Here is a 12439-nt window from a genome sequence, read left to right on the forward strand (position 1 = left end):
GAGGTAACCCTCTTCGCTGTCCACTACACCTCCAATTTTGGTGTCATCTGCAAACTTACTAACTGTACCTCTTATGCTCACATCCAAATCATTAATATAAATGACAAAAAGTAGAGGGCCTAGCACTGATCCTTGTGGCACTCCACTGGTCACAGGCCTCCAGTCTGAAAAACAACCCTCCACCACCACTACCATTTGTCTTTACCTTTGAGCCAGTTCTGTATCCAAATGGCTAGTTCTCCCTGTGTTCCGTGAGATCTAACCTTGCTAATCACCCTCCCATGGGGAACCTTGTCGAATGCCTTACTGAAGTCCATATAGATCACATCTACTGCTCTGCCCTCATCAATCCTCTTTGTTACTTCTTCAAAAAACTCAATGAAGTTTCTGAGACATGATTTCCCATGCACAAAGCCATGTTGACTACCTCTAATCAGTCCTTGCCTTTCCAAACACATGTACATCCTGTCCCTCAGGGTTCTCTCCAACAACTTGCCCACCACCTACATCAGGTTCAATGGTCTATAGTTCCCTGACTTGTCCTTACCACCCTTCTTAAACAGTGGCACAACGTTAACCAACCTCCAGTCTTCCGGCACCTCACCTATGACTATTAATGATATAAATATCTCAGCAAGAGGCCCAGCAATCACTTCCCTAGCTTCCCACAGAGTTCTAGGGTACACCTGATCAGGTCCTGGGGATTTATCCACCTTTATGCATTTCAATACATTCAGCACTTCCTCCTCTGTAATATGGACATTTTGCAAGGTGTCACCATCTGTTTCCCTACATTCTATATCTTCCATATCCTTTTCCATAGTAAATACTGATGCAAAATACCCGTTTAATATCTCCCCAATTTTCTGTGGCTCCACACAAAGGCCACCTTGCTGATCTTTGAGGGGCCCTATTCTCTCCCTAGTTACCCTTTTGTCCTTAATATATTTGTAAAAACCCTTTGGATTCTCCATAATTCTATTTGCCAAAGCTATCTCATGTCCCCTTTTTTCCCTCCCGATTTCCCTCTTAAGTATACTCCTATTGCCTTTATACAAGAAAATCTTCTGATTCAGTATGTGGATGTACCTACTAGAGAAGGTGCAAAATTTGATCTACTCTTGGGAAATAAGGCAGGGCAGGTGACTGAGGTGTGAGTGGGGGAGCACTTTGGGACCAGCGACCATAATTCTATGAGATTTAAAATAGTGATGGAAGAGGATAGACCAGATCTAAAAGTTGAAGTTCTTAATTGGAGAGAGGCCAATTTTGACGGTATTAGGCAAGAACTTTCAAAAGCTGATTGGGGGCAGATGTTCACAGATAACGAGAATCCAGAGAAATCCTGTCAGGGTGAAAGGAAAGGCTGGTAGGTGTAGGGAATGTTGACTAAAGGGTTTGTTTAAGAAAAAGAAGGAAGCATATGTCAGGTATAGACAGGATAGATCGAGTGAATCCTTAATACAGTAGTGAAGCATCAACTTCTTTAAAACCTCAGCAATCTTCATAATGTACCAGGAAAGTACAGTAGAATGTATTCAGGCTGGTGTAGGCTCAGTATCATAACATATACATATTTGCTTCTAGCTATGAGTAATTTCTTTCTCAGTATAATCTGATAGTTGACTCTTGAGCAACAGTGATCTCTGGAGCATTAAATGTGGAGCATCATATTACAAGAGTCAGATAAATTGCAGAAGATGGGCTTTGAGTCAGACTGTTTTTTGATTAATGGGCCATTTTTGTAGAAAGAAAGAAAAATTGCTGAATGCTGGAAATCGGAAACAAAAGTATGAAAATTTGAAGAAAAGAGACCAGTCAGCATCAGGAAGAGAAAGATTGACTCTTTATGGGACTCTATCAAATCTGATGGAAGAGATAGTTCACCTGTTTAACATTGCGGGAGAAAAACTATAAGCATGAACAATATTGTGATGGCTCATGATCACTGATTCTGCCATAACTTTGATGGATGCATGTTGCTGAACCACCTGAATGTTGAGTCCATTTAAGTGGGTGGGGTTTGTTCATAGTCTCTGCCATTCCTTGTTCTAGAGGTAATCTCACCGTGATGCAACATATAAGACCATAAGAAATAGGAGTGGAAGTAAGGCCATTTGGCCCATCAAGTCCATTCCACCATTCAATCATGGCTGATGGGCATTTCAACATCACTTACCCACACTCTCCCTGTATCCCTTATGCCCCGTATGCCACCAGGTAGCAACTGAATTTGGGATAGTGCTTCTCTTGGATGAGCTACTGAGCAGACTGAAGAACCTCATCTACTCTTAACATTACTGTTGGTACTATTTGTGATCTTCTGTCCTCTCAGCTGATACACACTTGGCTAGTTAAGCCATAGATGGAGATTTGTAAATCAAAATGATCTTCTCTTAGGAACACCATCAATGAAGGCTGATGGGCCCTACCATCCCAGAGCCTTCTGGTTTAGTGGGGCCAAAATGCCTTCCCTCTCACTTCTGCCCACAATCCTAACCAGGGATTGACATGTGAAACTAGGCTGTAGGAATTTCATCCGGAAATGCTCTTTGAGACACTGATCATATTCGACTTCTTGCAGGTGAAGAGCATCTTGACATTTCATCCTCACATGTTCTTCAAGGCAGTAGAAACTTGGCAGTTTCTAATGGCTCCAGTTGCTTACTCATTCTGGATCTGAAAGGTCATGGCCTGCCCCTTGTTCACATACCCATGTCAGGGGCTAATGAAGGCCAGATGGCAATTTTAACTCAGGCTTGAGCAGGGAGGTTGCCCTTGCCAACCTGGGAAACCAAGGAACCCTGGGAAAGATAGCGTATCAGCCCCAGATAATGTTTTTACATAAGAGAGAGTTTAACCAACTTCTTTTGACATTCAATGGCATTAACATTACCAAATCCATCACCATCAATATTATGCAGGCAGCAATTGATGAGATGCATGCCTGGGACAACCACCTAAATTCAGTGGCTATGTGAATAAGACAGAAACTGGGTATTCTGTGACAAGTGACTCTTCTCTTGATACCTGAATACCTATCTCCTGGGCACAATTAGTCAGGGGTGTGATGTAATACTCCTCACACCCTTAGTGAGTGCAACTCCAGCTTTGCTCTAGAAAATTCACACCACCTAGGACAAATTTGATTGACAACCTCATCACCACTTTAAGCATGCGCAGTCTGCAGTAGCATAGCTGTAGTGTTAACCTTCTACAAGATGCACTACCAGTCGAAAGGGTTTCTTGGTCAGTACCTTCTAACTGTGTAATCCCCACCACTAGAAAGAACAGCGGGTAACTCAGAATATGATCACCCTTTCATATTACAGAATAATCTGACTTGAAATTAAAGCATTATTCCTTCATTGTCATCGACTGAGTTAAAATCCTGGGATCCCCTAAGGTGAGTGTTCTTTCAATTCAAGGACCGCAGCAAACTATGAAAGTAGTTCAACTCCATCTCCTTAAAGGCAGTTAATGATGGGTAATATATGTTGACCTTGCCTACACTGTCATCATGTGAATTAATCAAAAGAAACATATTAAATGCATCAATTCAGACAGATTTACCAACCATTAAGAGAGATAACCAACTTTATAACAGATACCTCAGACATGAATGACCTTTCACTAAAACATCAAACCAGAAAGTATTTCAAACTTACATGGATTTTAATGAGAATATCAGACTGTTTTAAAATTCAATTCCTGAAATTAATATACTGAATATCACGATGAATTTGTACTTTATTACCTGGAAAATGTAAAATCTGGCTTCCGGTACTCACATTTACTATATCATAAGCAAGTGACAGCTTAAAAACCCAGTCAAGTTCAACATCTGTGTTTTTCAGGATGTCCTAATGAGAGAATATTGAATATATTCAGTTACAGTTTTTCTTCTGATATAAGCATGAGCTGATATTTTCATTCGCTTTCTTGAATGAAAGAAAATAATCACAAATGTTGAAAGTTGCAACGCCCTCAAAATTACAATTCCTAATTTTACATCTCATCATTGATGCCATTCAAATGAAAATCACTCTTTTTGCATCTCTAGTGTGAAAGATATTTTTAATATTTTCTCATAACTTAGTTTTGCATGTAAATTGCCTGAAGATGTTTTTAAAAGTTAAAGGTGATTGTTAAGTGCAACTTGTGTCAATTACAGATGATGACAATCTGGATCTCATGTTACAATCTCCATCATTTGAAAGAGGAAGTAATAAATGATAAACATTCTAATTGCTCTGCGGTGAAAGCTGAACCACAGAAAGCACCATACCATTTTCAATTTTTTAAAAAACTGTGTTTTAAGAAAAAGATACCACCAGGGATAATGCAAAGTGAGTTTTAATTCTCTCTGTCTGGTGATGGGGAAATGTTAAGTTTGGGAACTGTATTGGCCAAGATATCAGTAATAATCATTCAGCTCTTCTTGGAACTAAAGCCATGTGGTATTTTTGAAAGACAGCATTTATTGCTTCATCAGGACTGCACTAGAGTGTGAACACTAATGTCTTATGCTCTGGAATAAGAACCCAGGATCTTGTGATTCAGCGTGCCACCAATGAGCTATGGCTGACACACAAGGAAGAAAACCAAGAGTGCTCTCTTTTCATCACTATAATTCTCAACAGAGGAGGCAACAATGAAAATGGACTGTGAACCGAGAAGGAGACAATAAGAATGATTAAATTAAGAAAGAAATAAGTTTTATAGTGTCTTAAAAAATGAGAGAGAGCTGGAGAGGCAGAGGGGTTTAGAGAGAAAATACCAGAATCTGGGATCTAAATAGTTAAGGCAACTGCTGTCTAAATGGGACAAAAGGAGAGACAGGCATACAAAAGATCAGACTCATAGCAGCAGAGTGTTCCTCAGGAAGTTATAGTAGTCGGGAGTGGAGATGCAAATGGATTTAAACGCAAGTGTGAACATTACAAATTGGAAATAGACAGGCAGGAGGCTGGCAGAACACAGCAAACCAGGCAGATTCAGGAGATGGAGAAGTCAATGTTTCAGGTGTAACCCTTCTTTCAGGTGTAACCCACCTCCTGATGCTGCTTAGCTTGCTGTGTTCTTCCAGCCTCCTGCCTGTTTATGTTGGATACCAGCAACTGCAACGTTTTTTGTCTCATTATAAACTGTAGGTATTGGAATACTGAGATATAATGTATATCAGCAAGGAAAGAGCATTGTTTGAGCAGGAATTGATTGAGATTAGTATATAGTTATATGGTATTAGATGAATTGTATTGAATAGAGGGTGGAGGGGATGCAATGGCTCAGTGATATTATCACTAGACTATTAATCCAGAGACCCAAATCATGTTCAAGTGCTCTTATGGCATAGTGGTACTGACCCTACCTCTAAGCCAGGAGGCAGGAGTTCAAGCCCCATTTGCTCTCAGAGGTGTGTAGGTTGTAGGTTGATTAGAAATATCTGTATTGAGGGTGGAGAATGGGAGCTAATCAGAATAACATTGGAATACTCAGAACTGGAGGGGAGAAAAGCAGACAGATTGCTGCAGCGCCGGAGGTGAGTAGTGTTATATATATGGCAGTGGATATATGATAAGGTAGAGGATCAAGATTGAAGAAAATGCAGAGGTTGTAATTTAGACTGAGACAATGGGCAAGGCTAGGAAGAGAATCTGTCATGAGAGATAATGTCAGAGTTTTCAGCCTCCATAATGCTTAAGTAGAAAAAATCCCATCACAGACATTACTTAATGTCAGATAAAGCACCTAGAGAAACAATGGAGGAGTAAAAAAGTGATGGACCTTTCAGTATATAGGAGGCCAACCTTTTAAATTTGAAAATTGTCATACAAGAGCAGGTAGATGAGATACTGCAAATTTACATCCTTGAACAAATCTAGAGACAACAGCGTTGAAGCCATTTCTGAAGGATGTAGATATGGAGCTAGTTCAGAGGTGGTTTTCTAGGTTGATACCTGGAATGAATGAGTTCTCTCATGAGGATAGCTTTGTTTCTTCTGGAGTTTAAAAGAGTGAAGGGTCACTTGACTGCACTGTATCAGATCCTGAATGGTTTTGACACAGGGGATGTGAGAAGGATGTTTTCTTTTTGTGGGGCAGTCCACACTTCGGGGCACTATTTTAGAATTGGGGATTGACCTTACAGGACAGAGATGTACAGAATTTGTTTTTTGTTCAGAGGGTTGTGCAGCTTTGGAACATTGCAAAAAACAATGGATGGGGAGTCATTGAACATTTTTAAAGCTAGCGATGGATAGACTCTTGTAGGCAGGGGAATCCGTGATAATCAGGGTAGATGGCAATGTGGGATTTGAAAAACAAAAATATCAGCCAAGATTTTACTGAATGGCAGAGTGGGCTCAAAGGGCTAAATTATATATTTCTGTTCCTACTTGTATGTTCTATGTTCAAATATACTTTGGCTCTGATCAGATAGACACAAATGGAATCATGAAGATGAGGTAATAACTTGCAAGGTAAAAGTGAATGGAATGGGCTTTTTGAGATGGAGCTGATGATGGTAGTCATGAAAGGGGTAGATCACTTCATGTGGAAAGGGAACCATGCACATAGAAACCAAAATGGGAAGTTTGGTGGTCAGCAGCCCAATGAGAATAGTGTCAAGAGACCAAAAGGCCGATCTTATAGACAAGATAAGACTAGAGGGAGCATGAGTCTAGAAAGTGCAGACAAATGTGGGTTCACAAGTATTTCATGGGGGAACATTTAGAGGACATTTGCTCTAGTGGGCAAGAGAAAGGGGAGGAAGCAACTGAGGTAAATGAATGAATGATCTCAATCTCTGTGAGCAGGTACCTATTTAATAAATACTTTACACATTTGAAAATAATCAATGATTTCATGTTACATATACACACTTACTTCAATTAACTTACCTTTAAACTTCCCCTTTTGCAGTATTGTGAAATGATATACCAGCGTGGTGCATCTATACATATACCAAAGAAAGTTACTAGATTTTCGTGTCTTAGTTCTCGCATCTAGAATCAACATTAATATTCAGTTAGACACATCTTGAAATTGAATATATATGTATATATTTGACTTCCAAATAAACATATCTGAGTCACTAAACTTGCACCTGCGAAAATCTAATCTCCCAGCTCCTTAACCTATAGTATATAAAAGTCTCAGTAATAAAGAAAGTAAAGCTCGGACATTATGGATCTCAAGTACTGGGGGAATAGTACAGAAAATTTGGATTGATATAGAAGATGAGTCACAATCTTATTGACTGGTCAAGCAGGTTCAAGGAGCCACCTGTCTTAACTCATGCTGCTATTTCTTAGATTCTTAGACTGTCCTTTGCAAAACATTGTCAGTGTATATGTCCTGCAGAAATATTTAATTTGTGAAGTTACTAAAGGGCTTGTGTAACAGGTTCCAATCAGGGATGCCTGTGAGCCCTATTACCTGCTGAGTCAGCTGAATTAAACAAGTGGAAATTGAAAAGAGTCACAAATAGCACCCACAGTGCTCTTAGACTGTGAATGAGTAAAGAGTGGGCGGCACGGTGGCACAGTGGTTAGCACTGCTGCCTCACAGCGCCAGAGACCCGGGTTCAATTCCCGCCTCAGGCGACTGACTGTGTGGAGTTTGCACATTCTCCCCGTGTCTGCGTGGGTTTCCTCCGGGTGCTCCGGTTTCCTCCCACAGTCACAAAGATGTGCAGGTCAGGTGAATTGGCCATGCTAAATTGCCTGTAGTGTTAGGTTAAAGGGGTAAATGTAGGGGTATGGGTGGGTTGCGCTTCGGCTGGTCGGTGTGGACTTGTTGGGCCGAAGGGCCTGTTTCCACACTGTAAGTAATCTAATCTAATCTAAGACAGGGTTACTGCTCCCAAGCATTACAAAGCAATCACCATAAGGTGATGCATGTCTTGGTTGTCAGTGAGGGACAGGACCAGGCATGAAAGAATTGGTTGGCAGTACTCATTGTTTCGACATGTACATGTCCAACAATCTGGGACATAGGGCTGCAGTGACCTGAGGAATTGGATCCTAGTAAGGGTCAGCATCCTGTACAAGGAACAGAGAGAATGTGGAAAAAGAATCAATAAGAAAGTAAATTCTAAAACATATATAACTAATAGTTTTAAAATCTAACCTAAGAGGTATTTAATCGCACACAAACTGTAACCATATTTGTCATACCATCTGCAATTCTTGTTGTATTGATTGCTTGCTCATATCTGGAGATATCGATTCATCAAGGTGCATAACTGCTACATAATTTCCCTGTCATACAGAAACAATGAGTACCACAGCAGTCAAGTTAATTTATTTGTAACAAGTTTTCTTTCAACGGACTTGTGATTTGACTTGGTAGTTTGTCTGATGAAATGTTCCTGCAATAACGAACCAGTATTTATTCTGCAAAACTGGAGACTTGTTAATACGTGACAATGTGTTGGGCACTAAACTGGTTGCTGGCCACAGATTCTAACACACTCTTAACTGAATTGTCTCTACAGGAAAATGGACGGACCCTGCTATACTTTGGATATGTAAGCTGGCTTGAGTGTTTCAGCTTGTAAAATCCACTCTGCATGTTTGTCCTCACTGGTGTTGTGCATCTTGACAAATTTATCTTCAGGATGCTCCAAGATTACAGGAGGAGGTCTTTATTGGCCAGAGGTCTGGCCAGAATATTTAAAAATCATACTTCATCCAAAAGCGTTTTGGATGCTCCTCCAAATGTGCCATAACTTTTTATTTATGAATGAGCCAGCATTTATTGCCCAGAGGGTAGCTAAGAGTCAACCACATTATTGAATTCAAATTCCACCATCTGCTACGGCCCCCAGAATTTAACTGGTTCTCTAGATTATTGATTCAGCGATAATTCCACAAGGCCATCACCTCCCTTAGGCCACATGCCAGTACATCTTCTCCTGGGGAATTCCATGGCATCCCACGCTCTGAAAGATTATTTTGGATTTCTGGACATGGTGGTACGTTTTTGAGAATTTTTCACAGATTTAGTAGTTTTGATATGAACTCGGTCACTACAGTGCCTTTAATCAGACACTTTCGGAAACAAGGAGAGGGTTACACAGTAGCAGAACCATAACACATAGCAGTATTTTCATGACATAGCTGATATCAAAGATTCTTATTCGTTTGGAAATTTGCTTGAACAATAACTCAGTTCAACAACATTTTGTGCCAGTAGCTAATTTTGTGAGAACAGTATGATTAACAATTTATTGTTCACAATTTTTGATTGCTGCAAAATTCTATTGGGATTGCACCTGCAGCTGATGCTGTGTCATCATGTTATCTTCAATGGAGCTGAGATTATGGTCTGGATAATATTTATCAGACCAGGCAGGAGGTGACAGAACCAAAGACTGGGGGAATATCAGAAGTCAGGAATTCATCCACAACTAGCGGGTGCACTGGGGCTGGGTGTAGCTAATCCTGGGAGCCGAACAGCAGGGTTTTTAGGTGGTGTGAAGGAGGTGTGGATTACAGTCCAGTGGTTGGGGAACAGATTTAAGGAGTGAGGGCAGGAAAATTAGAGGTAGCTGTGAATTGTCCCCATTGCTGAGTTTAATCACTCAAAGTGAACCTGGGAAGTGAGCATGGAGAGGACCTGTTAAATCCCACCAAGTCATGAACTTTATCATTAGACCATAAGACCATAAGACATAGGAGTGGAAGTAAGGCCATTCGGCCCATCGAGTCCACTCCGCCATTCAATCATGGCTGATGTTCATTTCAGCTCCACTTACCAGCGTTCTCCCCGTAGCCCTTAATTCCTCTAGACAACAAGAATCTATCAATCTCGGCCTTGAAAACATTTAGCGTCCCGGCTTCCACTGCACTCCGTGGCAATGAATTCCACAGGCCCACACTCTCTGGCTGAAGAAATGTCTCCGCATTTCTGTTCTGAAATGACCCCCTCTAATTCTAAGGCTGTGTCCACGGGTCCTAGTCTCCTCGTCTAACGGAAACAATTTCCTAGCATCCACCTTTTCCAAGCCATGTATTATTTTGTACGTCTCTATTAAGTCTCCCCTTAATCTTCTAAACTCCAACGAATACAATCCCAGTATCCTCAGCCATTCCTCATATGTTAGACCTGTCATTCCAGGGATCATCCGTGTGAACCTCCGCTGGACACGTTCCAGTGCCAGTATGTCCTTCCTGAGGTGTGGGGACCAAAACTGGACACAGTACTCCAAATGGGGCCTAACCAGAGCTTTATAAAGTCTTAGTAGTACATCTCTGCTTTTATATTCCAACCCTCTTGAGATAAGAGACAACATTGCATTCGCTTTCTTAATCACGGACTCAACCTGCATGTTTACCTTTAGAGAATCCTCGACTAGCACTCCCAGATCCCTTTGTGCTTTGGCTTTATTAATTTCCTCACCATTTAGAAAGTAGTCTATGCTTTTATTATTTTTGCCAAAGTGCAAGACCTCGCACTTGCTCACGTTAAATTCCATCAGCCATTTCCTGGACCACTCTCCCAACCTGTCTAGATCCTTCTGTAGCCTCCCCACTTCCTCAGTACTACCTGCCTGTCCACCTAACTTCGTATCATCGGCAAACTTCGCTAGAATGCCCCCGGTTCCCTCATCCAAATCATTAATATATAATGCGAACAGCTGTGGCCCCAGCACCGAACCCTGCGGGACACCGCTCGTCACCGGATCTCCTGTACTTCCCTGGGCTTGGAAAACAGATGACCCTAGTCCCATAAATAAAACGTTATGGCACATTTGGAGGAGCATCCAAAACGCTTTTGGATGAAGTATGACTTTTAACTTATGTCTACAAAATTAGGGTGGGCAATAAATATCAGCTTAGTCAGTGACACCAATCAATAAAAGAAACTCTTGATAATCATAGTATATTTTCTTGATGTGATGTGAGTCAATGTATATGAAGTATCAGATTATGAAGATATAATTGTACTAAAATGAATTGGCCTTTAATTCAAAGTAGTGTTATGTAAGCATTTTCAAAACAATTTCTACTAAATTTTGTTAAAACTTTTATTGTTGGTGTTGCCCTGATGTTACTCAATGAAACAATGTCATAGTGATAAATTTAACAATGTAAATATTCCCGAAGCAAACTCACCTGGTAAAAACCCACTGTAGAATAAAATACTCTGTTTCCTAGTTTATCTCTGAAGCCGTAATTGTGATGGCTTGAGGTGTTGGTATTTGATCCAAGGCTTCCAACTTCTTTCATTGATACAGTACTATCAGGCTTCTGTCATTGATACAGAAAAAAAGGAATTGCACTTGTGTAAAATTGTGCTTCATTTCAGGTCTCTTTTAACGCTTAACGGCAAAAAACGTTACATGCTGCCAATCCTGTACCTTGTTATCTTTCAGAATAGTTATGTCTTCATAATTTATTTTCCACCACATATCCTGATCTTGATTTAATGATTTATATTTCTGTGTCTTCAGGAAGACAATGACAGCAGATACAACAAGAGCCACGAACACAACGACAATGACTGCTATCACAATGATGTTATCTGGAAAAACAAAGCAAATGATCTGAGCGCATAACCAAACCGATCTAAATTGATAATATACAGTGGGAATGTCTGTGGCCAGAACTTATCAGAATTGTAATGCATCAGTGTCTGCCATAAAGAATTTTAAACTCTACAGAAGGTGAGAATGAGAAGAATTCTAACTGCCAAGTGCAGACATTTTAATGTTTGCACATTGGCCACCAGAGTCACAACCTCTGGATAAAATTGTGGCTCTCTTGCTGTCACTCAGGAGAGCTCCATAATCTGGTGATTTTACAATTGGACAGCCAGTTATTGGCAGAGGAGACAGGAAGTTGGCAGGAAATAAGACCTAAGAGTGTGGATAACGAGATGGTGTAAGAGAAGAGAAGGAACATAGGTCAGTGATCACTGCCCGTGTTAGAGGAAGATCTCAGTATAAGAGAGAGGTCTTCAAGTTAGGTGGGTAGGTAGGTGCTTGAGGAAGGGATATGGTGGTTGGTTTCTGAAGAGCATACTTTCAAGAGGGCATTTTCAGTACCTGTTGCGTTCTGTGGAGATGTCATGGTAGTGACAGTGATGTTCACTGTGGGAAAAGAACAAGCTTTCAGATCAGAGAAACAATCAACAGTTACCCCCTCCTTGCAATATTACTTTGCAAAGTCAGCTTTTGAATTTAAATGACCACAACAGAACCAGTTCCAAAATGAAACTATTAATTCTATTCTGTTTGTCTACCCCCCTTAAAATTATACCCTTCCTATTTTTCAGAGTGACTATACCCTAAGATTTTCCACACATCTACAAACTATCATGCCATTTGCAAGCTGTTGACTTTATTTTGCATTATATTCGACAATATATTGGCATTTTTTTGAGTTTCCAGCACTACTGTGTTAGAAGACAATCTGACCTGACCAGAACT

The 12439-nt window shown here is 40.5% G+C and overlaps 1 protein-coding gene across 1 annotated transcript in view; it reads right to left on the reverse strand.

The window, feature by feature from the left end:
* The window catches only part of gucy2g (guanylate cyclase 2g), a 59160-nt gene that overhangs the window by 28468 nt on the left and 18253 nt on the right, over window positions 1-12439 (reverse strand). Inside the window, exons 8-13 of the mRNA XM_043713162.1 lie at window positions 12056-12100; window positions 11369-11532; window positions 11124-11258; window positions 8181-8264; window positions 6903-7007; window positions 3792-3863 (exon numbers count right to left, since the gene is read on the reverse strand). Coding sequence (XP_043569097.1) covers window positions 3792-3863; window positions 6903-7007; window positions 8181-8264; window positions 11124-11258; window positions 11369-11532; window positions 12056-12100 — 605 coding nt within the window. The remainder of the gene's footprint in view (window positions 1-3791; window positions 3864-6902; window positions 7008-8180; window positions 8265-11123; window positions 11259-11368; window positions 11533-12055; window positions 12101-12439) is intronic.

The sequence above is a fragment of the Chiloscyllium plagiosum genome, chromosome 22 (assembly GCF_004010195.1).
Source record: "Chiloscyllium plagiosum isolate BGI_BamShark_2017 chromosome 22, ASM401019v2, whole genome shotgun sequence".
NCBI classification, from domain to species: domain Eukaryota; kingdom Metazoa; phylum Chordata; class Chondrichthyes; order Orectolobiformes; family Hemiscylliidae; genus Chiloscyllium; species Chiloscyllium plagiosum.